The following is a 27,328-nucleotide window of genomic DNA, read 5'->3' on the forward strand; positions in this document are numbered from 1 at the left end:
GGAGCTGCTCCCTGAGCCTCCTGCTTGCTGGGGGGGCGGGACGAGGAGAAGAGTGGGGCTAATGGCAGGGTATTCCCCTCCCCCTGGCTCCTGCACCCCGCTTACCCCATCTCCATAGAGCAGGGAGACGCATGACAGGGCTCAGGATGGAGGGAGCATGGTCTGATAACTTAATAGCTTGCTGATAACTTAACAAGGCAGTGTACTTAAGAGTGGGTCAGCTACTTAAAGGGGAAGTGCGCCCCCCCACACACACGGTGTGTATGTGTCTGTCTGCCATGCTGTCTGCCCCCCGCATTCCTGCTGCCTTGTAGAGTGTGAGGCTACATTAACAACGAGTTAACCCCTTGAGGGCTCAGCCAATTGTTAGTTCATCATTTAGCGCTAAGGCATTCCCTGGGAAATATCCCACCTTCTGACTTCACCACCTCAACCAAGCTTCACAATCATCATTCCTGTGTACAGTATTAATTTGTTTGTTTAAAACTTATACTGTGTGTGTGTGTGTGTGTGTGTGTGTGTGTGTGTGTGTGTGTGTAATATAGTCTTTTGTCTGGCAAAAAAAAATAAAATTCTCTGGAACCTAACCCCCCCATTTACATTAATTCTTACGGGGAAATTGGATTCTCTTAACATCGTTTCGCTTAAAGTTACATTTTTCTGGAACATAACTACAATGTTAAGTGAGGAGTTACTGTATAGTACAATATAGTGACTTCTGGTGAAACATGAAAAATGCAACATACGTGCTTTACAGTACACTAGATTTTAAAATCGGGTATTTTTCTTAATGTCATGTTCAGATATTTAACATTTAGCTCTGTTTTAGAAGTTTGAGTTAAGCTGCTATTTCATCAGGATCCAAACCTTCCCTCCTCTTTCTCCCATCCAAAAAAACCCGCAAACCTCCAAACCAACCAAACAAAAAACAGTAGCATATCCGTTTGAAACAGTAATACATATTTCTCTAGACATCATCTCATCCTAAAACATCACATGTTCATTTAACACTTTTTCAGAGATTTGCTTATATTAGGACCTTTAGGTTCTGGAGGAGACCATTTTTTCTATAGTTTTAGATGTTCAAAAACATAAATGTGGAACAGAATAGGTAAAATTTATGGACTAAAAAAGATACCACAGCATAGCTTTCCAGGGGTTGGCAACCTTTCAGAAGTGGTGTGCCAAGTCTTCATTTATTCACTCTAATTTAAGGTTTTGTGTGCTAGTAATACATGTTAATGTTTTTAGAAGGTCTCTTTCTATAAGTCTGTAATATATAACTAAACTATTGTTGTATGTAAAGTAAATAAGGTTTTTAAAATGTTTAAGAAGCTTCATTTAAAATTAAATTAAAATGCAGAGCCCTTTGGACCGGTGGCCAGGACCCAGGCAGTGTGATTGTCACTGAAAATCAGCTCGCGTGCTGCCTTTGGCACGCTTGCCATAGGTTGCCTATTCCTGGCTTTAAACACTAAAACTCCTGCGGAAAATAATTCAGACAGAGAGCTTGTTTATTATTCCTTTTGAGGAAAGAGATTCTTGAATTCAGGGGAATTCTTTACATGGAATATATAAAATGTGTTTTCCCCATAGCGTAATGAAACACTTGTCAAACTTCAGATATTGAACAAATGTAAAAATATTATTCTAAATTTCCTTCTGAAAAGTAAGCACAAGAGTTCATTGTCTAAAATCTTATTGTCCTATAACATGGGGGGGGGGAGGGGACATGGAGTAGAAATGTAACCATCTAGCAAATCTATGTTTTGGTGTATGAGTAATAGACGGCAATGGTGGGACCAGTTCTCCCCCCCCCCCCTTATTTTTGTTAGATGTGTATGGGTTATGTGTAAACACTTATTAACATGATATCTAAGCCCTGACTGCATTTATATAGCCACATAAAAAATGTAGTTAGCTAACAATTAAGGTTGCGAGATATTAGCCCAAGGAACATGTATTACATTTCTCTTTTAAAAATGGAAATAAATAAAGTTTAGTATATAGTTCTGACACCAGTTTGTGGGTGTGCGTTAAGATTGGAATTTTCTATCTTAGCAATACTCAGATGACCGTATCTCTGTCCTATAGTGATACCCAGACAAACTAAGCTCTGTAAAAACCTTATCCATCCACAAGAAACACTTTAGTCTCATCAGAGACCACAGACACTGAAATATCTTATTATTAATCATATATTTGTTGAGCAAATGCTCCCCTATTTCATAGCCGTTCAAAGAAAGGCATACTTTATAAATTCTTAATCATACAGCCTGCTATCAGAAGGGTTTAAGATGTCCACGTTTACGATCTTTGATAGTGTGCTCTTCCAATACTTCATATTTCACTCTTCTCAACTTGTAAGTGCTTCACATCAGAGTTCCTCGCACTGGAGACCCCCCTGTTTCTTGGGGCTTATGAGTACTATTATAATATATTTCATACTTATTGTAAAGGTATTATACAATAAATTTTTCTTTCTGTATCTTGATGAAAAGACAATTTTCTTTTTAAAAGAAATAATTATTTTCATAGTACTTAGAACAAAGAATAAAATTCAGCAAATGTTGTTAGGTTTGTTCTTCTGACATCTTTTGTTTTTGATTCTCTATGCAGGATTCTGAGCAACAATAAAATATCAGAGTTGAAGAATGGTTCCTTTTCTGGATTAAGTTTTCTTGAAAGATTGTAAGTACTTATTTAAGAAAATAATAATTCACAACTAAATCTTTTGTTTGCATATTTTAAGTATCAAATAAATGTACAAAACAATATATTTCCTTTAAATAGGATCTTCTGTAGTGGGAAGTATGTAGCCATGTCTGCGTCAGCATAAGAATTATTTGATAACTGAGCAATCAATGTACTTAATAGTCTTTTTCTCTATGAAGGTTAAACTACAGTAACAGTTACTACAGAGGGAGTTTTGCAAAAGCCATTTTCTGAGATTTAGTTGGGGGAGCGGGAACAATAAGAAAGTGCAAAAAAATGATCTCTACAGTACCACAGCATGCACTTTATAGAGACTAACTACTAGCTATAATTTCATTCTGAGGTGGTTCTGGGGCAAACTCTCTGGTAAATTATTTAAGCCTTGTCTACAGTACGCGGAAGTAGCCAAGTTACTTCGAAATAAAACTGATTCTGTCCACACGACCACACCAGTTTTTTCGATTTAAAGGGCTCTTTAATCCGATTTCTGTACTCCACCTCGGCAAGTGGAGTAGCGCTAAGATCGAGTTCGCAGTTCCAGGTTACAAGTACTGTGGACGCAATTCAACGTTATTGGCCTCCGGGAGCTATCCCAGAATGCTCCCTTGTGACCGCTCTGGACAACACTGTCAACTCCAATGCACTAGCCAGGTAGGCAGTAAAAGCCCCGGGAATTTTTGAATTTCATTTCCTGTTTGGTCACCATCAGCACAGTCCACCATCACAGGCGACCACTCAGTCCCTGATTCGCAGATGAGCTTCAGCATGGTCCGAATGGGAGGTACTGGATCTCATCGCATGTTGGGGAGATGAATCTGTTACGACAGAACTACATTAAAAAAAAACGATGCAAATACGTACGCTAAAGTCTCCAGGGCCATGACAGAAAGAGGCTACTCCAGGGACACAGAGCAGTGTCCTACAAAAATCAAGGCGCTCAGGCAAGCATACCAAAAATCCAGGGAGGTGAATGGGCACTCTTTGTCACAGCCTCATACATGCCGCTTCTACCATAAGCTGCATGCAATTATGGGGGGTGATGCCACCACTTACCTCACCACGGTCCGTGGACATCTGCCAGGGGGGAGTAGCACAGGGCTAGGAGGATGAGTTTTTGGAGGACGAAGAAGAGGATGAGGACAGTGCACAGATGGCAAGTGGGGAATCCACTTCCCTCCCAGCCAGGAACTATTCTTAACGCTGGAGCCAATAGCTTCCCCCCACTCCCAAGGCATGCTCCTGGACCATGACCCTGGAGAAGGCACTTCTGGTGAGTGAGAGCTTGATGGGAGCCACGCGGTGGGGGGGTGGGGAACCCAGCCGCGCTGGGCTGTTCGCGTTTGGTTTAAAGGGCTCATCCCTGCTCAGAGCCTCATCGGAGCCACATGGGGTGGGGGGAGGGTGTTGTGTGAATCGATAATCCCAGAGAGCCCACAGGGCTCCTTTTATATGGCAAATCCACTAGTCATTGCTTGCTATGGGAAAGGAGGCCCAGCAGTTTGAAAGCATTGAAATGAATGCGGAAGAAGCAGAACCTCGCATGCCCCTAGGGCTTACCATGGCTGCCTGCAAGCTGAATTCTGTTGCCCAGCTGCATGTGATTGCTTACTCACACCAAAGTGGCAGGCACTTCAGTATAAGAGGCAAAATGTGACCTTGTACAGAAAGAACATGGGCTGTGTACTATGAATTGCCTGTTTCACTGAGAAACAGTGTCCCCTTTGTTCTCTAACATGTATCTTTTAATATACTACCCTTCCTTTTTCTTCTCTCGCAGGTGCAAATGTTTCAACGCGGCCCTTATCTACTCCGTCCCAGAGGCTGGTCCAGATTAGAAGGCGGAAAAAATGAACTCAGGATGACGTGTTTGTCAAGCTCATGCAGTCCTCCTGCACTGATAGGGCCCAGCTGAATGTGTGGAGGCAAACAATTGCAAAGTTGCATAAAGCGTTACATGAATATGAAGAGAGGAGAGATGTGTGCGCAATAAGAGAGGCAGGATGCTATGGTCAAGCTCATGGGGGAGCAAACTGACATGCTCTGCTCTATGGTGGATCTAATGAGGGAAAGGCAGCAAGACCACAGACTGCCACTGAAGACGCTGTATTGCCGCCTTCCCTCCTCCCCAAGTTCCATAGCCTCCTCACCCAGATGCCCAAGAACATGAAGGGCTGGGGAGGCTACGGGGACCCACACAGTCAACCCCAGGGGATTGCACAAGCAGCAGAAAGCTGGCATATCCGAAATTTTGATTTGGTTTCTGGACTTGTCCTTCCTTCCTCCTCCACCCCAATAACCTCCTCCTCCAACCCAATACTTCCCCCTCCCCGTCTAGCCTCTGATTTCTCTCAATGTTTTGTGCAACAAACAAAGAATGGTTTTTAAACTATTGTGACTTTATTTCCTTTCATATGTATAGGGGATGGGTAACGTTAAGAGAAACAAACACAACTGTCACACCACACCCTGGCCAGTCATGAAGCTGGCTTTCAAAGCTTCTCTGATGTGCAGCACACCCTGCTGTGCTCTTCTAATTGCCATGTTGTTTGGCTGTGCGAAACTGGCCACCAGGCGAGTTTCCTCAGTCTCCCACCCTGCCATAAACGTCTCCCCCTTACTCTCTCAGATACTGTGGAGCACACAACAAGCAGCAATTACAATTGGACTATTGCTTGTGCTGAGATCTAACCGAGTCAGTAAACTGCGCCACATGCTTTCAAACTTCCAAAAGCACATTCTATCACCATTGTGCACTTGCTCAGCCTATAGTTGAACTGCTCCTTACTACTGTCCAGGGTGCCTGTTTACGGCTTCATGAGCCATGGCATTAAGGGGTAGGCGGGGTCCCTGAGGATAACTATAGGCATTTCAACATCCCCAACAGTAATTTTCTGGTCTGGGAAGTAAGTCCCTTCCTGCAGTTGTTCAAACAGACCAGAGTTCCTGAAGATGCGAGTGTCATGCACCTTTCCTGGCTATCCCATGTTGATGTTGGTGAAATGTCCCTTGTGGTCCACCAGTGCTTGCAGCACCATGGAAAAGTATCCCTTGCGGTTTATGTACTGGCCGCCCCAGTGTTCCGGGGCCAAGATAGGGATATGCGTTCGTCTATCGCCCTGCCACAGTTAGGAAACTCCAGCGCATTAAAGCCATCCACAATGGTCTGCACATTTCCCAAAATCACTACCCTTGATAGCAGCTGGTCAATGGTAGTGTTGGGTGCTTGCAGCACAGCCGCCCGCACAGTAGATTTGCTCACTCCAAACTGATTCCCGACTGACCGGTAGGTATCGAGCGTTGCAAGCTTCCACAGGGCTATGGCCACTCACTTCTCAACTGTGAGGGCTGTTCTCATTTTGGTGTCTTTGCACTTCAGGGCAGGGGAAAGCAAGTCACAAAGTTCCATGAAAGTGGCTCTATGCATACGAAAGTTTCGCAGCCACTGGGAATCATCCCATATCCGCAACATTATGCGGTCCCAAGTCTGTGCTTGTTTCCCGGGCTCAGAATTGGCATTCCACAGCATGAACCTGGCCCAACACCACCATGATCTCCCAATTGTCACATGCTGTACTTCTAGAAACGTCAGTGTCCATGTGTCCTCATCCGTATAGTAATCGCGCTGTCGTCGCTTCCTCGTCCGGTTTTGCAAGTACTGCACATACTGCTGGATAATGCGCAAGGTATTTACAACGGTCAAAACTGCAGTGGAGATCTGAGAGGGCTCCATGGCTATGGCGCCTGAACGGGTAATCCTGGAAAAGGGGCATGAAACGTAGGAGAGTAGAGTGGCAGCGGAAGAGGTACTGTTCGGTTCACGATAGCCGAAAAAAGGCGGGAAGTGGTTGTCTTCTGTAGCTTTCACGGAGGCAGGAGCCTAGGATGGACAACACGGAGAAGCTCGGTAGCGCGGCAAGAGCAGGAGAGCAGAATTGGCGGTGGAAGTTGTGCTGCTTGGTTCACGATGGCCGAGCAGAGTTGGCAGCGGAAGCGTTCGATGAGGAAGAGAAGGAGTAGATACTAGGGATTACATAGGAAGACGAGAGGAAATGCGAGGTGGATTCATAGTAGCAGGAGAGCAGCGGTGCACAGTCTGCTGAAATCAGTATGGCATCTGCACACCAAAAAGGTCCGAAACGATTGTCTGCCGTAGCTTTCACAAAGGGAGGAGCGGCTGATGACACACACCTAGAAACACCCGCAAGAATGTTCTTGCCCCATCATACACTGGGAACTTAACCTAGAATTCCAATGGGCAGCGGGGACTGTGGGAACTATGGGATAGCTACCCACAGTGCACCGCTCTGAAATTCGATGCTAGCCTCGGTACTGTGGATGCATTCCACTGAATTCACACGCTTTAGTGGGGACACAAGACAGAATGTATAAATCACTTCCGAAAATTCGAATAGAATAATTTTGAAATAAGATAGAAATGTAGACGTAACCTTAGATTGCCTTACCGTTCCTCTTGCTGGCAATCCTCATCTGAAAGGGCAAAAAGGCAAGTGTGGCTAAGGGCAGGCTAAGAATAATGTGTGTATGTACTTTTTTGGGTACAGGTGTGGCACTTCAGAACGTAAAAGGGGAGGAGAAATCAAGTTCTTTTTGAAGGGGAGGGTACACTTCTCTTCAGCCTGAAATTTCACTCTCCCCTATAGGTTTAGTAGCAGCATGTAATTTGTGAGGGTTCATTGCTTTACAAATTCCATATATGTCAACTTCATGGAAAGAAAATCAGGATGTAGCACCCGAAGTGGTTGTGCCTCTTTTTCTTCCTCCTCCCGCTCTCCTTTGGGTCCCCTCTTCTCCGATTCCCATTGCCTTTCTTCCTTCTAGATCAGTGGTGGGCAACCTGCAGCCTGTCAGGGTAATCCACAGGCAGGCCACGAGACAGTTTGTTTAGATTGACCATCCGCAGGCACGGCTGCCCGCAGCTCCCGGTGGCCACGGTTTGCCATTCCCGGCCAACAGGAGTTGTGGGAAGCAGCAAGGGCCACGTGGACGTGCTGGCCACCAGTTCCCTCAGCTCCCATTGGCTGGGAATGGTGAACTGCGGCCACTGGGAACTGTGGCCTGCCGTTTCTGTGGATGTAATGTAAACAATGTAAACAAACTGTCTGGTGGCCCGCCAGTGGATTACCCTGACGGGCCACAGGTTGCCCACCACTGATCTAGATGTTGCTGTGTCACCTACAAGTTAAGAGGAAGCACTTCAGCTCCTGTTTCAGGATGGTGTTTCCTTTTTCTTTTATGGATGATGCTGATGTTGATGAATTCAACACAGAAAGTGTAGTTGGTGGATGTTCAGGGTTGGCTGAATATTTTTTGATGAAGAGCAACAGAAGAAATGTTGGAAGTGTATGGATCTCTAAGCTGTGCTGACTGATTAGGAAAGTAGTCGGCCCCACCTCCTTATCCTAGCATCAAAGTTATTTTAGTTTCAAGTCAACTTTAAAATATCCAATTCATCCTCCAAACTTTAAAAATACAGACAATGAAAATATTAGTGAGTGAGCAGATGGAAGATTAAACTTGTGGTATCACTCACAGCAAGCACATGAGTTTAACATTCTTTATAGCTTGCTAGGTGATGAGATATGAGTAAGCATGCCCAGAAACCAAGAATTGTGGGAAGTGTAGTTTATCAAAAATAGTCTATGGAGTTGCCTAGAGCCTTGTGTAAGCTAGAGAAGTCTTTCAAAAGAAAAAAAAATTCCAGCCATGCTAACTCTGGTTCAGCTCCAATGGCAATAGCAATATTAGGAGCTCTGATGTAGACAGGCCAATGGCTGCTGACAGTATTGTAAGCATCATACCCTATAACTCTGCTCACTGTTTGATTAACAGTGTTTAAAACATTGGCAGCTGATGACTTATCTACATTAGGACTCCCTATGTTTGTAATACCACAGGACTATGGATGCTTTTGCAAAATTTCCCTAGATTAAATTTTAGAAATGTACCAGAGAAGCCGTTCTATTAACCAGGCAGTAAGTGGTAGCTTATCAATACCAAAAAAAAAAAAAAGAATGTAGTTGAAAATGTATTGGCAGCTGATGCATATAACTTCGCTGTAGACAAGAAAATCCAAATAGAGGTTCATAGTGTTGTCTTTGGGGAGAAGAGCAGAGAACAAAAGAATATCTGGAAAAGTGAAGGTTTACTTCAAAGAACAAAGCATCTGTAACAGCCAACTGTAATGAAACAGAACAAGTACTTGGCTAAAAGATCCCGAAGCAAGGTGAAAGCTTGGTTCCACTGAAATCAGTGGCAGAACTCCCATTGATTTCAATGGGGCTGGGATTTCACCCCAAATATTTTGTCTGCTAGAACACTAGTGCTGATGCCTGTTAGCTTAAATGAAGAATGTTGTATTAAAATGAATTAAAAAAATACATGTGTGTACAAAATAGAAATAGGCAGTGGTTAAAAAAAATACAGAAGCAGGAAAAGAGTTAAACTAGAAATAGGCAGTAAGTTATTAAATATTTTTAAAAGATTTTAAATAACCAGGTATGAATTTAGTAGATTATGTAAATTTGTAGTCATATTACTGTAGCTCATACTCCTTCTCACGTCCCTCCTATTATTTGTTACGCTCACTTGTTAAATATTTTCTTAGTCTCTGCCTTCAAGAGCCTGCAGGAAGTTGGTCTTCCCCATGGAATTTGTACAATACTTGGTAGTACAGCTCTGGGTCCTGATTGCAGCCTTTGAGTGTTACCCTAACATACATTATAATAATGATAAAGTGGTGAGTACAGAAACAAAATTGCTATGTTATGGCAACTTGTCAATTTGTAGAAAGGGGAAAAAAGATCACACTTCTTCTGTATGTAGGTTTTATACCATACTCATCACCATAGTATCTGAGTACCTTCGACTCATTGATTAAGTGTCATAATTAACATCTATCATATGTGGCTTGTTCTTTCTCTTATTCTCTTCCCGAGACTGGTAATTGTAGTGGAGTGTTTTTGTGTTGGTAGGAGTTTTTTTGGTGATTGATTTTTTGTTTTGTTAGCAACATTTCCAAAAGATGAAATGTGTTTGTTAGATAATCATTTATTCATGTATTAGTTTATCAAGACTTAATCTTTCCTTTACAATAAAGCTCATTAATATATTATACCCTTTTCATTAACAGCTATATGAATCCAGAGTAACCTCTGGAAATATTTCTGTCTAAAAATGCTTATTTTTTGAATCATCGCACCAGAAACCTGTTAGATTTGTAACTGCAATCTATGATATGAACTCAGTGCAGAAGTACAGCCATATAAATGAAATGAAAACAATTTTGTTTAGCAAGTTTAAATTTGTAACTTGCAACTTTTGTATTTAAAGCTGCTCTCTGTCTCTCTGGGGATGGTGATAGGAGCTGGCACTATAACAATACCTTACCCCTGCCTAACTAAACCTGACATTTTCTCTCTGTTTTTCTGTTCATTGCTGATCTGGGGAGTACTTGCTCATGGTTGACGGACACTGAGAAAAGGGTGAAGTACTACAGTCTCCCTGAAAGAGAGCAGGGATGAAACAGGGCAGAGTATGTTTGTGTGGGAAGTTACACCTTAACTCTGAATTTCTTGTTTTTAGAGGTTTAAGTTTAGTCATCTTCCATGTTCTGGAATGGTGTAAAACGTTATTATGCAACCTTAACTCTGCATTAACAAAGTTTTTTTTTTTTTGGCAGTAAAATATTTATGTGAAACAGAATATTTTTGTTTCTGTGAGACATTCTAGCTGTGACCATACCTCATTCTGTGATTGTAGTGTATTCCACTATTAAAGTTTAGGGAAGGCAATTATTTATCTGGCTCATATTCATATATTGTGCAGCACTGTATGTTCATGCATTCTGATAGAAATAATATGTTTGAGGAGAATCTGCTGTGGATGTTTTCCCTTCTATCAGCTACACACACACTTTATCAGAGTAAAAGTAATACTGACATAAAATAATTGGATGCATTTTTGTAAAGTACTGTATTTTCATGATTTGATCTTCAATTTGCTTGTGAGTTTTTCTTCCACATTTCAGATTAGAGACCCCGTCCTCCTTTAGCCATAGATCTGGAAAACTGTAATGGTAGCATTTCACCATTATCTTTTATATTGTCTCCTTCTAAGTCATTAGCTCTTTTTCACCTTCTGGGTAAGAAAGGGTATGTGCTATTTCGCTATATTGCTGTGCTCACTAGTACCACGATAATAAAGGATGGGTCAGCAGTTCTACTATAAACTACGCAAACTACATTTTGGAGGCTTGTAATTTCGCTATAACAATTTTATCTTGGTTGAAATGTGGAATACAAGTTCCCAGTTTGGGGGTGAATTACTCTTACAAAACTTGGGGGGAGGGAAATCAGCCAAGTTGTATTGCATTTTTATATTAATTTATCAATTTGTTCCAGAATTATCTCTTGATATCTCAGTCTGTGATAGTGCCTCATCTTTATTACAAAAAAACCCCAGCAGATTATATGATTCATTGGATAGGTGTGGGAGACCCAGGGGGCCTGTCAGTGAGTAGGAGTGTGGAAAGGGGTCGGGGTAGTCAGCGGACAGAGAGTGGGGGGAGTTAGATGGGGGTCGGGTCCCAGGGGGAGCGGTTAGGGGTGGGAGGTGCTGGGAGGTGGCGATCAGGGAACAAGGAGCAGGTTGGGGATTCTGAGGGGGACAGGGGTGTCATAAATTTAAAGGGAAGGGTAAACACCTTTAAAATCCCTCCTGGCCAGAGGAAAAACCCTTTCACCTGTAAAGGGTTAAGAAGCTAGGATAACCTCGCTGGCACCTGACCAAAATGACCAATGAGGAGACAAGATACTTTCAAAGCTGGAGTGGGGGAGAAACAAAGACTCTCTTTGTCTGTGTGATGCTTTTGCTGGGAACAGAAAAGGAATGGAGTCTTAGAACTTAGTAAGTAATCTAACTGGATATGCATTAGATTCTGTTTTGTTTAATGACAGGTTTCAGAGTAGCAGCCGTGTTAGTCTGTATTCGCAAAAAGAAAAGGAGTACTTGTGGCACCTTAGAGACTAACACATTTATTAGAGCATAAGCTTTCGTAATGCATCCGATGAAGTGAGCTGTAGCTCACGAAAGCTTATGCTCTAATAAATTTGTTAGTCTCTAAGGTGCCACAAGTACTCCTTTTCTGTTTTGTTTAAATTGCTGATAAAATAAGCTGTGCTGAATGGAATGTATATTCCTGTTTTTGTGTCTTTTTGTAACTTAAAGTTTTGCCTAAAGGGATTCTCTAAGATTTGAATCTGATTACCCTGTAAGGTATTTACCATCCTGATTTTACAGAGGTGATTCTTTTTTCTTCTATTAAAATTCTTCTTTTAAGAACCTGATTGCTTTTTCATTGTTAAGATCTAAGGGTTTTGGTCTGTGTTCACCTATGCAAATTGGTGAGGATTTTTATCAAGCCTTCCCCAGGAAAGTGGGTGTAGGGTTTGGGAGGATTTTGGGGGGCAAGATGTTTCCAAGCGGGTTCTTTCCCTGTTATATATATTTGTTAGACGCTTGGTGGGGGCAGCAATAAAGTCCAAGGGCAAAAGGTAAAATAGTTTGTACCTTAGGGAAGTTTTAACCTAAGCTGGTAAAAATAAGCTTAGGGGGTTTTCATGCAGGTCCCACATCTGTACCCTAGAGTTCAGAGTGCGGGAAGAACCTTGACAGGGGCCAGGCTGTTTGGGGGGCACAACCTTCCCTATCCAGCCTTTCATACAGTTTTGCACCCCCATGTGGCCCTTGGGCCAAAAACTTTGCCCATTCCGCTGTAGCCCATGGGGCTTAAAGGCACACATCCTCTTCTCCATTCAAGGATAAATGAAGACCAGGGTGGATTTGATTTAAATTGTGATTTAAATCACTAGTCAGGAAGACTGGATTTAATCATGGATTTCTACATAAAAGTGCATTCTTGTTGGTTGTTATAACCTTAATATGTATTCTTCACAACTCAGAGATAGATGTAGGTTTCATTTTTAGAAGGTACACATTCATTTTTAAAGTGATTTATTTTGAAAACTTTTCAGATTAGTTTTACAGCTATATCAGAAAATGAATGATTGTTTGGTTATTTCATTTACCAAAGTTAATTGAAGCTGATATTTATGAAGTCATGGGGAGGTGAACTATCTCCAATTCAACAGGTTAATCATTTAATATATGGGAGATTTTCTTGCCATGCTGTATTAGGAGGAGAACATCACCAGAGAGATATTTAAATTGTTTTATTTAACTAAAACAACAGTGTTATGTATTCTGGATTTTTTTCCTTCAACAGCAAATATATTATATTTTAACAAAACAAGCATTTGAATTTTTTAATTTAGTGAAACATTCACATTTTTTTAAATCATTTGTTTTTGTTAAAATTTTTTTAACTAAAATAGTTAAATGAAATATTTAAAAGAAAAAAAAATTAAATTGACTATGTCAGCTAGGTCAACATGAGAAACTTAAAATATTGGCCTCTGCAGCTAACTTAGTCATCTTCACCTTCGCCTTCATTTTCCTGTTTGTTCATAATCTGGAAAAAAAAAAAAAAAGCAAGCTTTCCTGCTTTTTTCAGGTCCCAAATGATTTCTCAATTTGGAATGAATTTATCCAAAGGAAGAAAATACTCTTTCTACACCGGCGGAAGCAGTTACTGCTGTTAAAAATGAGATTATCACTTCAACAGTCTCTGAATCCAAGTGCTTAAGTTTCAGAGTAGCAGCTGTGTTAGTCTGTATTCGCAAAAAGAAAAGGAGTAGTTGTGGCACCTTAGAGACTAACAAATTTATTTGAGCATTAAGTGCTTAAATAAGTGCTTAAGTGACTTCCACAAGTTCACTGTTGTGACTTTCTTTAAATCATCATCAGTAAACATATATTTCTTGAATGGTTCACCCTTAGCTCTGAAGTTTATTATAGTTGGCATTATGGAGGCATGATTGCTGAATGTCCATGTCATAGCCAACTCCTCTTCTTCAGCAGTTAAGGTTTGACCCTGGTACCGAGTATTGAGAATATTTGCAAGAAAATGAGCTTTGTGCTTGTCCCATTTGTTTTTTTTTTTAATGCTTGTAATTTAACTCTGTCACTACATATTTCTCTTTTTAGGAGCTCACTGAATTCCTTCCAGATTTCAACAGCGTCTGCAATAAAACAGCTGTTTCCCTGCATTTTGTTCAAGGCTACAGAAATAGGCTTCAGGCTAATCAGCATGTATTCAACATTTCTCTTAAGCCCAATGTTGAGACCTTTGGCTGTGACAGTGCCATCTATTTTTTCACAATTTTGTTCACAAACTGTCATCAGATTAGGCCAGTCCTTGATATAGTGCCCCAAACAGTCCACTACTGCAGTCCATCACACTCATGTGGGAGAGTTAGCTTGGTTCCTCCCACTTTTTTCAGAGCAGCTGCTGCAAAGTGGTTGTTATGGAAGTATTTTGCAATTTCAATATTAGTCTTTATTTCTGGAACCCTGAAGTCTTTGGCTAGGAGGTGCATCAAATGAGCACTGCAGTTGTATGTTTTTACCTTGGGACTCTCTTCTAAATTTCTTCTCATCTTAGATATATTTGCAGCATTGTCTGTGACCAAGCTGTGTACTAGACATTTGAAATTTTTTTTCACAGCTTATTATAGCTTTTACTGCTACTTCTTTTAAGTATTCTGTCATATGTGCATTTCCTGGTGTATCGTTTCTGTAAGTTTTATACCTTTGCTAGGGAGGCACATAATGTATGTACTCTACACAATGTTGTAAGGAGTGTGCAATGTAGACATACCTTCGGATTATTTGACTCTTGAGTTTGACCTTTTTCAGGGAGAATGCAGTACACATCAATGGGTTAATAGTTAATACACCAGAAACCTGTTTATCTGATCTAACTGGGACTGGGGCCAGATCAGATAATCAAAAATCTGGATAAACTGGAGAATGGGAAAGTACAATGCTGCAGCACCATCTTGTGGCCACCAGAGAGATTTCCCACTTCTGGACCTGTGTGCGCTGGTTGTCTGGTTATCTGGCTTTCCGTGTTAATGGAGAGTCAAATAAACGGGGTTCTACTGTATTTGTCTGTTGTTGTTATGGTGACTTCTAAATAACCTCTCTGTTTCCAATATACTTATAGGTCACTTTAATATGTAGATGGCCTGCAATAGATGAACCATAAATAGAGACTAGCCTGGAGTGTGCTGGCAGACAACATGCTCTGAACTTGAACAGTTTTGATCATAAAAAAAACTTCTTGAAATCATATACTGCAACTGAAAGAGGCAAAGAGGCTTTTCTCTTCCTTTATCATGGTTTCTCTGAAGTGCATATCCACAGAAGTATTCTATGTGATTTAGTCTGAATCTGAATTACCTACCTTAAGATATTCTGGTTGTTTTCAAGATGCTTTGATTGCAATCTCACCCATGGAATAACTTGATTCACTAATGAATTTTGTAAGATGAAGTATTAGGGGTAAGGAGTAGGAGACCGGAAAGAAAGTGACCTAAGTCATACTTGATTGCTTCAGGCACAAGGAGTTCAAGAAAGACTATACAGTGGCATTGTGAAAGGCCAAGAGAGCCATTTTGACTTTAGCATTGCTAAAGCTCTCTCTGCAGAGCTGTCCAGGGTTGCGAGCTGACTAATCATACCTGGCTGTTTGCCCAGGTGCTGTCTGCTTCAAAGACTTCTCCTTCTGTTTTGATCTTTTCTGCTGACAAGGTCACTAGAGTCAGTGATGGCTTCACTCATTGTTTTTAAATAGCTAAATGACTTTGTTTTGCAAAATTCTAGATTTTTTTTCCCATTAATTGTAGGGTATGCTAGAAATACTGAGGTTACTGTATTTTAGGGAAAACTGAAGGCTGACCACTGTAAAGTCATTTTTTTATTTGACCCCAGCTTTAGCCTCTCACGAGACAATCACTCTATTTTCTTAAAGCATGCGATAGTCTGTATTCAAGGAACTGCTGTTAGATGTTGCCAGTCTTGCTAAGTAAGGTCCTCCCTCAAATTTTCCATTCCTGGACAAGGTTTCTTTGACCATGTTTATACTACCACTCATGTCAGCAAAACTTACATTGCTTGGAGGAGTGAAAAAAACACATCCCTGAGTGACATGACGTTTGCCGACGTAACTGGCAGTGTGCACAGTGCTATGTGAATGGGAGAGTTCTCTCCCGTCGGCATAGAGTGGCTACATAAAAGATCTTACAGCAGCACAGCTGCATCAATACAGCTGTGCCGCTGTAAGCTCTCTAGTGTAGACATAGCTTTAAGGTGGTGGTGGACCAACTTCCACAGCACTTGATCTCCACCAGGTTCCCTGACTAATACCAGCACTTCACATCACTGTATGATTCAGTTTCTAGTGTGATTGTCAGTTCCTATCTCAAGCCCATTCACAACAGACATAATTCCAATGGATGTCTATCAGTTCTTTGTAGGTTAAATTTAAAATGCTTTTTCCTTGATAACATTGTTGTTTCTTCGAGTATTGACCCTCTGGATGCTCTATTGTAGGTGTGTCTGCGCCCCTGCACTGCAGATCTGAGAACTCTGGTAGCAGTCCATCCCACCCTTGCATGCGCGGCTCCTCACTTGCCAAGAGGAGCAGCCAGCGTGTGCAGGCAATCCTCCTAGGTTCCTTCTCAACCGCCCATGGCTAGAGACTGAGCTAAAGATGTCTTTAGATTTGCTAATTTTAGCTTCCCTTTAAGCCTTTTTCTTTTGTTACTTTGTTTACATTTTATTTGGCAGTGTCTTAAAAAACGAAAAGCAACTAAAAACGAAAAAAAATATTTTCCTCCCGCTAACCTTGGAAGGTGGGGGGACGACAACCCCTTTGCACAAGGGTATGCCTGGCTCCCAAGTGTTCAAAAAGTGCCTCAATTGCAAGGAATCTAATCCAGCTGTGCTGGGGGAAAAACACATTCTACTAAAGTTTGGCTTACGCCAACAATTGAAGCCCAAGTCCAGGAAAGACAGGGAGTTAAGGGTCAAACTCCTGCCCAGGGAGTTGGCCCTTCAACCACCAGAATCATGGTAGGAACTCTCACTGCAACTTTTTACATCTTAGGTAGGTGAGCCCAGAGAGATGAGCCACTCACACAAGACCGCTAAGAGAAGGTCTGTGAGCTGAAAACAATCTCCCTGTTCTGACAGGGAGACCAGATAAGTTGATGGATCAAAGCTGAGGTATTGGCAATATTGTTTTATCATATGAACCGTTTTTAATAGATTGCTACAGGCGTGTTTGGATTTATTTCAAAATGTACTTAGATTAGTAAACAGTTTATATAAAGATAACTTCATCATGCTGGCTGAACTTTGTTCAAGAGAAATATTTATAAAGTGGTGATAAGTTGCCTTGTTTGTTGTTGCTAAGATTGTAAATGCATGTATCAACAGAATGGCTAGTGGGGAAAAAAGCAACACCTTCCGACAAGACTCTTTATCCTGAGAATGGTTCTAATATGGTTTCTCCATTTGCTCGCCACTGTTATATCTTTATTTTGAACTTGCTCTTGAACCTGGAGGCGATGACAGTTTCACCAACTGCGGGTACATTCAGTATCTTTCAAGAATGCTGAAGAGCTGCCAAAGATAACTTCTTTATTTCTCACTTTTCAAGAGCACAAAATTAACTTAGTACTGACAGCTAATTTATTAGTAATTTTTTTTAGTGAGACATAATTAACTGCTATGTTGATGCAGAAGAGGTTTTAAATTGTTTATTTTAAGACACTCATGTAGTTTAAATCCAAAGTTAAGGTTTTGCTTTTTTTAGGTATATACCTAATCAACAGAATTCTAGTCAATATGCATGAATTTAAAAATCTGAAAGGTGTTCTGTTTTTTCAGGGGGATTTAAGCATTCCTCTGCAGTGTTTGCAGCCTAAACATTTTAGCATTGTAATTGGATCAGAATCACAAAGTAAAGCTGACTATAAACTAAAGTTAGACTAGTCTATTGCCTAAACTGTGTGTAATGCAAAACCAAGTAGCATAAATATGAAAAATAAGTAAAGTAGTTTTTTAAATTATTTAAGCTCTAGTAATTGTAGGTATTTTTAGTCTCGAAGTCAATCACATTTAAGGAAATATTTAAAGTTAAGCATCTTCTTAAGTGCATTATTCAGGAAATGCTTAAATGCTTTCCCAAGTCTAAGCATGAATGTTTTGTCTAGCTTCTGTGAAAGGTCTGGCAAGTGTTATGTTTATTTTTAAGAGCTTTTGGCACTTTCTTTGAGAAAATAGTTTTAAGTTTGGCATATTATTTATGGTTATTTATAAGTAAAATCAGCTCATTTTCTCTTCCAACCCCAAGTCTGATATCCACTGGCTTCCAGAATTTTTAAACTTAAGTTCTTGTTCCTTGCCACCAGCAGGTATGTATAAGTTTTAAGTGATAAAACTCTAAACATCTACCTCTCTCTTTTCATATGGTTTTGTGGCAGTTGAGATCTGATGAGGTTCTTGAACTAGCAGTTATTTTTCAAGTAGTGTCCCTATGGGCACTCCACTTTAGGTGTACTCACGTCCCTGCATTTAGGATTGGAGATCTTTAGTAGTAGTGCCTGTTGGGCTGCATATGCACTCCTCCCCATTTTACGCTCTGAGTCGCAGCTGTATAGCGCTGTGAAGTCCAACTGCCCTCTGTTCCTTCTCAACAGTCCTTAGTCCAGGACAGAATTTATAGCACAGCCCTTTATAGAAAAGTCTTTAATGCCTTTAGTAGTATTAGTGTTTCTGTTGAGAGTATATAGATAAGTCGCTTTTATTTCTTTATTTTCTTCCCTTCCTCCCTGAGGGGAAAAAAATATTTTTTTTTCTCCTCCCTGTTACTCCTTAGGTTAGAATAGTATTTTTTTCTACGTTCTTCCAGTGCAGGGAGAACTTACCTATAGAGGTTATGCCTGGATCCCCCAGGTTTAAGAGGTGCCTCTTCATAAGTGATGGGCACTCATTACACATTCATTGCATGGGGGAGGGGCACAAACCACAGAAATGCACCGATTGCCCAACTTAAAAGTGTGGACCCCAAAGAACCATGACCTGAAGTTAAAACTTTTAATGATGGAGAGTGCCTGTCCTGGGCGGTGGTCACTTTTGTCATCATTTGCCACCCTGCACTCTCACACTGAAAAGAGAAAAGCTGGACTCTTATAAAGATGGCAAGAAACGGACCCTAAATGGCCTATCAAGGAGCCATCCTGGAGAAAAGAGTCCCCCACAAAGTTGGTAGCCTCAGCATCTTCTACAACTAGACTTAGGTCCATTGCTTATCCAGGGACCTCCAGTACTGGCACTAATAATAATTCCAAGGACCCTAAGACAGCAGGACCACGTAAGATGGTAGCATCACACAATACTGGCAAAGAGGCCCAAAGCCTCCAACTAACCATACGGCACCAAGTGCTTCAGCACTGATGAAGCCTTCGGCACCACCTACTGCCATTCAGGAGAATGCAGACTGAGCTTGGCACCGTCAGACTGACAACATCTTCACCCGTGCTGGACCTTTCACGGAACTGATGCACCAATGTCTAAACCTTTCACGGAACTGTTGCAAGTACAGCCCACAGTACTGATGATTTTGATGCCGGTACCACAGGAGTTCAGAAAGACCTGCTTATCTCTGCAGCCCTGGAGTCACCTCTCCTCTGTACCGACCTCCCAATGGGTACACATCTCCCCCTAGAGATGCAACTGATATCCCACCACTCCCCATCACCATCTAGAACTGCCCCCCTTTTTCTAGAGAGGAGGATGAAGAGCCTTATGCAGTTACACTGTGCACCACTCTCTAATATCTGGGGGCTGCACAACGCGAAAACACACACCCTCGGTACCAGGAGACCAGAACTGACCCAGGACCTTGATACAAGCATCCATGGATGCCACCTCATATGTCTTGCCCCCACACTAGCGCTATTGGGATCCTTGAGCTGTGTGCAGGCAATAGTTTCCCAAACTTTGCCCATTAACCAGAGGAATCAACACAGACACTCTGCGACCTTCTTTGTATTCAGGCCTCCCAAAACTGAGGTAGAATCTTTCGAGGAGCATGAGGAAGGACTGGAGAAGCAAGTCACACCATCAGCCAACATCTCCTCGTCCTCACCGGATGAAGCGATCATGCCACAACTCCCCACATCTGCTGATGACTTGAAACAATTTTGAGACATGTTTTGAAGGATAGCAGTCTTTCTTCAGATCCTGTTGAAGGAAGTATGAGAACCACAACACAATCTGCTGGACATAGTGCAGACCTCCATATCCACTAAAATCGCACTCCCAGTCAATGAGGCCTTATTAGTAAGGCTAAGATTTAGTAATGGGTTATTTTTAGTAAAAGTCAAGGACAGGTCATAGGCAAAAACGAAAAATTAATGGCCCATGGCCTGTCCGTGACTTTTACTATAAATACTAATGACTAAATCTCTGCTCCTGTGTCCCCTCTGCTCTGGAGGCCCCCGGGAACCGTGCTCATGACAGCCTCCAGGGCTGGTGTTCCAGCCGTCCCTGCGACTGCCCCAGTGACCTATGCTTGGGCGCTTCTCAGGGTTGCTGCTGCAACCTCCCCTGGAACTGCTGCTGCTCGGGTGGTCCTACGACCGCCCCCGGGACCACTGTTGCTTGGGCCGCCCCCAAGGCCAGCCGCACCAGCCACTGCTTGGGGCTCTCCAGGGCCAGCTGTACTGGCCATTGCTTGGGCGCTCCCTGTGGGGCCAGCTGCCTGGGCCGCCCGAGCAGTGATTGGTGCGGCTGGCACCTGGGGCCACTGCAGCTGCGGAAGTCACGAAGATTATGGAAAGTCACAGAATCGTAACTTCTGTGACGGAATTGTAGCCTTACTTATTGGGCCCAGCCTAGGTAGTCTGGCAGACCCCAGCCTCGATACCTTCTATATGTAAGTGGGCTGACAAGAAATACTATGTCACTGCAGAAGATATGGACTTTTATTCTCACATCTTACTCTGAATTCCCTCATGGTTATGCAGTATATGAGAAGGGAAGACAGCATCGCTCCAGGACAATATAAGTATTGGAAGAGGCTAGATCTGTTTGGACATAAGGTGTACTTGTCAGCTAACCTCCATTTTAGAATTGCCAACTACGAGGCACTTTTGTCAAAGTACAGTGGCATAATCTATTCCAAACTAAATGGGTTTATTGAACACATCCTGGAAGACAAAGAACAACAATTGCAGGCACTTGTAGCTGAAGGCCAATTACTGTCACAAACAGCATTGCAAGCCTCCGTAGATGCTGCTGACATAGCAGCCCAGTCCATAGCAACATTGATAGTCATAGAATCATAAGACTGGAAGGGACCTCAAGAGGTCATCTAGTCCAGTCCCAAGCACTCATGGCAGGACTAAGTATTGTCTAGACCATTCCTGGCAGGTATTTGTCTACCTGCTCTTAAAAATCTCCAGTGATAGGGATTCTTCTATCACCAGTGCTTAACTACCCTGACAGTTAAGAATTTTTTGCTAATGTTCAACCTAAACCTCTTCTGCAATTTCTGTAATTTAAGACCGTTGTTTCTTGTCCTATCCTCAGAGGTTAAGAACAACAATTTTTCTCCCTCCTCCTTGTAACATACCTTCGAAAACTGTTGTAATATCCCCCCTCAGTCTTCTCTTTTCCAGACTAAACAATTTTTTCAGACTTCCCTCATAGGTCATGGTTTCTAGATCTTTAATAATTTTTGTTGCTCTTCTCTGAACTTTCTCCAGTTTGTCCACATCGTTCCTGAAATGTGGCGCCCAGAACTCCAGTTGAGGCCTAATAGCACAGAGTAGAGTGGAAGAATTACTTCTCCTGTCTTGCTTATAACGCTCCTGCTAATACATCCCAGAATGATGTTTGCTTTTTTTGCAACAGTGTTACACTGTTGACTCATATTTAGATTATGGTCCACTATCATCCCCAGATCCTTTTCTGCAGTACTCCTTCCTAGGCAGTCATTTCCCATTTTGTATGTGTGCAACTGATTGTTCCTTCCTAAATGGAGTACTTTGCATTTGTCCTTATTGAATTTCATCCTATTTACTTTAGACCATTTCTCCAGCTTGTCCAGATCATTTTTAATTTTAATCCTAGCCTCCAAAGCACTTGCAGCCCCTTCCAGTTTGGTACCATCCGCAAACTTTATAAGTGTACTCTCTCTATATGCCATTATCTAAATCATTGATGAAGATATTGAACCTAACTGGACCCAGAACTAATCCCTGCGAAACTCCACTCTTCATGTCCTTCCAGCATGACTGTGAACCACTCTTTGGGAACCATTTTCCAACCAGTTTTGCACCCACCTTATAGTAGCTCCATCTAGGTTGCATTTCCCTAGTTTGTTTATGAGAAGGTCGTGCGAGACAGTATCGAAAGCTTTACCAAAGTGCAGATATATTACGTCAACTGCTTCCCCCCATCCACAAAGCTTTTTACCCTGTCAAAGAAAGCTATCAAGTTGGTTTGATATGATTTGTTCTTGAGACTGGCTTCCTGGCTACACCTCTTGGGATTTCTGAAAGAAGTCCAGCCCACCATGGAAGAGCTTCCATTTGAAGGCTCCAAACTGTTTCCTGAGCAAACTGATGAATCCCTCCATTCATTAAAGGATTCAGGAGGGACATTACATCACTCAGCTTCTATACACCAACACTGAAGAGAAGACGGGGTAGGTACCAACCTACCCTGAGATCTCAACCTCCATCTTTCCTTTCATAATGACACTACAAAACGCAATGCAACGCGGACAACAGAGGCCTCCCCCCAAGTGTAGACAGACCTCAACACAGTTGTCTGTGTCCCACCCACCCACCTCAAAACAAGTATTGAGAATATGGTTGAAGCCTCGAGATGCCTCCCTTGGACCATGTGGTGCAACCATCAAAAATACTTTTTAGTTTGGCAACCATTTGATCCCATTCCATCCAATGTGATGGAAGATCACCTCCAACAAGTGGGTACTGGGAATCACCAGCAATGCGGTACTTGATTTCATTTCTGTCCCTCCCAGCTACCCACCCCCTCTCCCGTCCCTCTTCAGGGATCCTTCTCATGAGCACCTTCTACAAGGTGAAATAAATCATCTCCTACAATTGGGTGCCATAGAACCAGTCCCATTCCAACACAGAGGGAAAGGATTTTATTCCAACTGCTTCATAATCCAAAAGAAAAACAGTGGTTAGAGGTTGATGCTAGATTTGAGAAACCTCAACAAGTTTGTGAAACTACAAGATGGTAATGTTATCAACAATAATCCCAGCACTGGAATAGCAGGGGCTGGTTCTCTGCCCTTGATCTCCAAGATGCATATTTCCACATTACCATACACTCTTCTCATGCGAGATGCCTCAGATTTGTCTTGGGGTTGGAGCATTATCTTTACAAGGTATTACACTTTCCACAGGACCCATACCTAGACGATTGTCTGATCAAAGCTCTTTCTTGAGCCGAGGCACTTGTAGCCATATGAAAGATGATGGACCTCTTTTCAAAACTAGGCCTCAAAATAAACACGCTAAAATCAACTTAGACAATGGTACAACAGCTGGAATTTGTCGGAGCATTAGAGACCAAAGCCTTCCTACCAACCCACAGATTTGCCAAGATAGTCAGTCTAATTACCCGTGTTTGAATCAGTCCACAGGTCTTGGTCAGAATTTGTTTACAGTTGCTCCATCATATGGCGGGCTGCATTCATGGTAAAACATGCCAGATTATGTATATGCTGCCTCCAGGACTGGATCCAAACAGTTTGTGCCACACAGACACAGCCTCAACAAATCTCTGTCGATACCACTGAAAGTCAGGGACTTGTTAGACTGATGGACAAAATTGCACAATGTCTGTACTGTTCCTGCAGCTGTCATCATCCCTGATGCCGACATATCCCTACTTAGCTGGGGAGCACACCTATAGAACCACACGGTACAGGGCAAGAAGTCCCCATCAGAGTCAACTTGCAATTCACAATGCATGTCTACACTTCTACCAATACTCAGGGACAAAAACATAAGGATATCAACAGACGAGGGAGAGAGGTGTCAATCCTTGTGCACTGAAGTGCTAAAAACTGTGGAACTGGTGCATCCAGCATAGCATCAGTATCTTGGCCACATGCATACCAGGTCACCAAAACACCCCAATGGACTCTTTTTAAGATGCATCCAATGAAGTTAGCTGTAGCTCACGAAAGCTTATGCTCTAATAAATTTGTTAGTCTCTAAGGTGCCACAAGTACTCCTTTTCTTTTTGCGAATACAGACTAACACGGCTGCTACTCTGAAACCTCTTTGAAGTCTGTTTCTGAAGTTTTTTTGTTGAAGTATGGCTACTTTTAAGTCTGTTATAGAATGTCCAGGGAGATTGAAGTGTTCTCCTACTGGCTTTTGTATGTTACCATTCCTGATGTCTGATTTGTGTCCATTTATTCTTTTACATAGAGACTGTCTGGTTTGGCCAATGTACATGGCAGAGGGGCATTGCTGGCACATGGCATATTTCACATTAGTAGATGTGCAGGTGAATGAGTCCCGGATGGTGTGGCTCATGTGGTTGGGTCCTCTGATGTTGTCACTAGAGTAGATATGGCGACAGAGTAGGCAACAGGGTTTGTTACAGGGATTGGTTCCTGGGTTAGTGTTTCTGTGGCGTGGTGTGTGGTTGCTGGTGAGTATTTCTTCAGATTGGGGGGCTGTCTATAAGCGAGGACTGGCCTGCCTCCTGAGGTCTGTGAGAGTGAGGGATTGTTTTCCAGGATAGGTTGTAAATAGTCAATGATGTGCTGGAGAGGTTTTAGCTGGGGGCTGTATGTGATGGCCAGTGGTGTTCTGTTATTTTCCTTGTTGGGCCTGTCCTGTAGTAGGTGACTTCTGGTTACCTGTCTCACTCTGTCAGGCTGTTTCCTCGCTTCCCCAGGGGTATTGTAGTTTTAAAAATGCTTGATAAAGATCTTGTATGTGTTTGTCTCTGTCTGAGGGATTGGAGCAAATTCGGTTGTATCTTAGGGCTTGGCTTTAGACAATGGATCATGTGATGTGTCCTGGATGGAAGCTGGAGGCATGTAGGTAAGTATAATGGTCAGTAGGTTTCCGGTATAGGGTGGTGGTTATGTGACCATCACTTATTTGCACTGTAGTGTTCAGGAAGTGGATCTCTTGTTGGACTGGTCCAGGCTGAGGTTGATGGTGGGATGGAAATAATTGAAATCCAGGTGGAATTCTTCAAAGGTTTCTTTTCCATGGGTCCATATGATGAAGATGTCATCAGTGTAGCGCAAGTAGAGCAGGGGCGCTAGGGGATGAGAGCTGAGGAAGCATTGTTCTAAGTCAGCCATAAAAATGTTGGCTTACTGTGGGACCATGCAGGTACCCATAGCAGTGCCGCTGACTTGAAGGTATAAGTTGTCCCCAAGTCAGGACACATCACATGATCTATTGTCTACAGCCATTCTAACTCCATCTGGTGTGCTGATCCAAGTCCCTGATCCTACACCATTGAAGTCAGTGGGAGCTTAGACATTGAATTCAGTGGGCACAGGATGTTTCTTCACTTTCTTTGCTCAACGGTTCATCAACACAGAGCAGTAAAACTCGGCAGAAAAGAAAAATCACATTACATACTGCTCAATGTAGTCTATTGAGCATGATACAATATATTACATCTTTGACAGATTCCCACCCTTACAATATGGTAAGAGATACAATTGATAGCATATTTAAATGAAAATAAGAAATGTTTATATCTCTTATTGTGGAAAATACCAAAGATAATGAGTAAAATTTGAAAAATGTTAGAAAAATAAGTATGTATTCTGTGCTTTCTGACAAGTCAGAAGGAGGCTCATTTGCAATTTAAAGGTGTTCAGTTCTATATATAAAAAGTCAGTTTCTCTTCCATAAATTTTAATATTTGACCTTTCTCTTTTACACATTTTTTTAACAGGGACCTAAAGAACAATCTTATTAATCTTATAGATCCAGGTGCTTTTATGGGGCTTCCATCTCTAAAAAGACTGTAAGTATCTTATTTAGTTTTATGATTTTTTTCAGATCCCAGGTTAAGTTTGAGGGGTTGGCAGTTTAAAAGCAAACACAATCACCATCTACTGTAATTGAGCACATTTAATGTAGAAATCATTGAAAGACCACACATGAAACTTTGTTGCCATTTTCAGAGCTGCTCTTCTGAGTGGAACCATGCTTTGGAGAGCTACATGTGGCTTGCCAATCTTTCATAACCAGATTTATTGGATATTTTCTGTCAGTAATTGTGCTATCATTCTTCCTGTGTATTATGTCTTGAGTCACAAGTGGCTTCATATTCATCTAAAGCTTTGATGTCATCAGGAATAACCCTCTGAAGTACAGAGAACTACTTCACAGTGACTTCCTTTAAAAGGTCATAGAAGAATACCAAGTCCCTAGTTATTAATATCTTAATGAAAGTTACAGTGCTGTTAATGCCACTTTATTAAGGTTGTGCCAACTCTCCTATTATACATATTTCTTGGATTTAGGTCTGGGCTATAAAAACTTGCCCCAGGCTGAAACTTGGAAAACAAGATCCCAGGATGAGAACCATCCATTTTTATTCCTTTCTCTGAAAGTTTTTCAAAAATCTGTGGGGCAGCTTTTAAGTTATAGAATTTTAGCAATGTTTAGTATCCATATACCGTGGTGACCAATGCTCTAGAAATATCTTGGTAGTTCCTAATTAGCTAATGTTATAGGCACTATATAAATCAGTCAGTCAGATCTCAGCTCAGGAAAGTACTTAAGCATGTGCTTAAAATTTAAGCATTTTTAAAAAATTAAATGCTTAACTGGCTCATCTAACAGCTCGTTTCTTTGGTACCTCTAACCTGCTCATCTGAAATAGTGGGGGTAGACAGCATAACACTACAATAGCGCCAAATCATTCATCTCCAACAGAACTCTGAGAGTGGTGACTGGTAACTGCTCCTCTTCCCTAAAGGTCCTCACCTGTGGAGTGCTATGAAGAGTTATAAAACTGTCAACGGTATGCTGATGATTTAGTTGTATGTCTTGTTCTCCATTGATGCAACCACCACCACTAAGGGCTAGTCTACACTGACAATGTTAAAGCGCTGCCGTGGCAGTGCTTTAACGTGGCTTGTGTAGTTGCGGCAGAGCACTGGGAGAGAGGTCTCCCAGCACTCTAAAAGAACCACCTCCACAAGGAGCCAGTTAAGCATGGCTCCCAGCGCTGGTGCACTGTCTACACTGGTGCTTTACAGCGCTGAAACTTGCTGCGCTCAGGGGGGTGTTTTTTCACTCCCTTAAGCGAGAAAGTTGCAGTGCTATAAAGTGCCAGTGTAGATAAGGCCTGAGTTGTCCAAATACCATGAAGGCATCAGGTCCTGGAAGAAAAGCAGCTGGCTGAAATTCAGCTCAGGCAAGACTGAAATAATGCTGTCTGGAAGGGAGAAATGTTTGGAAAATCTTGTTAGAAGTGGTGTGAAGCTTCTGGGTCCTGTTTGACTCCTCATAAGGCTTGGATGTTCATGTAACATCTAAAAATACAATTTTTACCTCCATTGTGCGATGAGCGCCTTCCCACA

At 42.0% G+C, this 27,328-nt stretch overlaps 1 protein-coding gene across 7 annotated transcripts in view; it reads left to right on the forward strand.

Moving 5' to 3' along the window:
• The window catches only part of ADGRA3 (adhesion G protein-coupled receptor A3), a 126,312-nt gene that overhangs the window by 23,014 nt on the left and 75,970 nt on the right, over positions 1–27,328 (forward strand). For 4 of the 7 annotated variants that reach the window (XM_038398208.2, XM_038398209.2, XM_043514065.1 and 1 more), the window contains exons 2-3: positions 2,620–2,691; positions 25,690–25,761. In XM_038398208.2, coding sequence (XP_038254136.1) covers positions 2,620–2,691; positions 25,690–25,761 — 144 coding nt within the window. Of the gene's footprint in view, positions 1–2,619; positions 2,692–13,609; positions 13,621–16,833; positions 16,900–17,113; positions 17,117–25,689; positions 25,762–27,328 lie in introns of those variants that run through there. The other 3 variants (XM_043514063.1, XM_043514064.1, XM_043514066.1) reach the window with 3 other exon arrangements.

The sequence above is a fragment of the Dermochelys coriacea genome, chromosome 4 (assembly GCF_009764565.3).
Source record: "Dermochelys coriacea isolate rDerCor1 chromosome 4, rDerCor1.pri.v4, whole genome shotgun sequence".
Taxonomy (NCBI): domain Eukaryota; kingdom Metazoa; phylum Chordata; order Testudines; family Dermochelyidae; genus Dermochelys; species Dermochelys coriacea.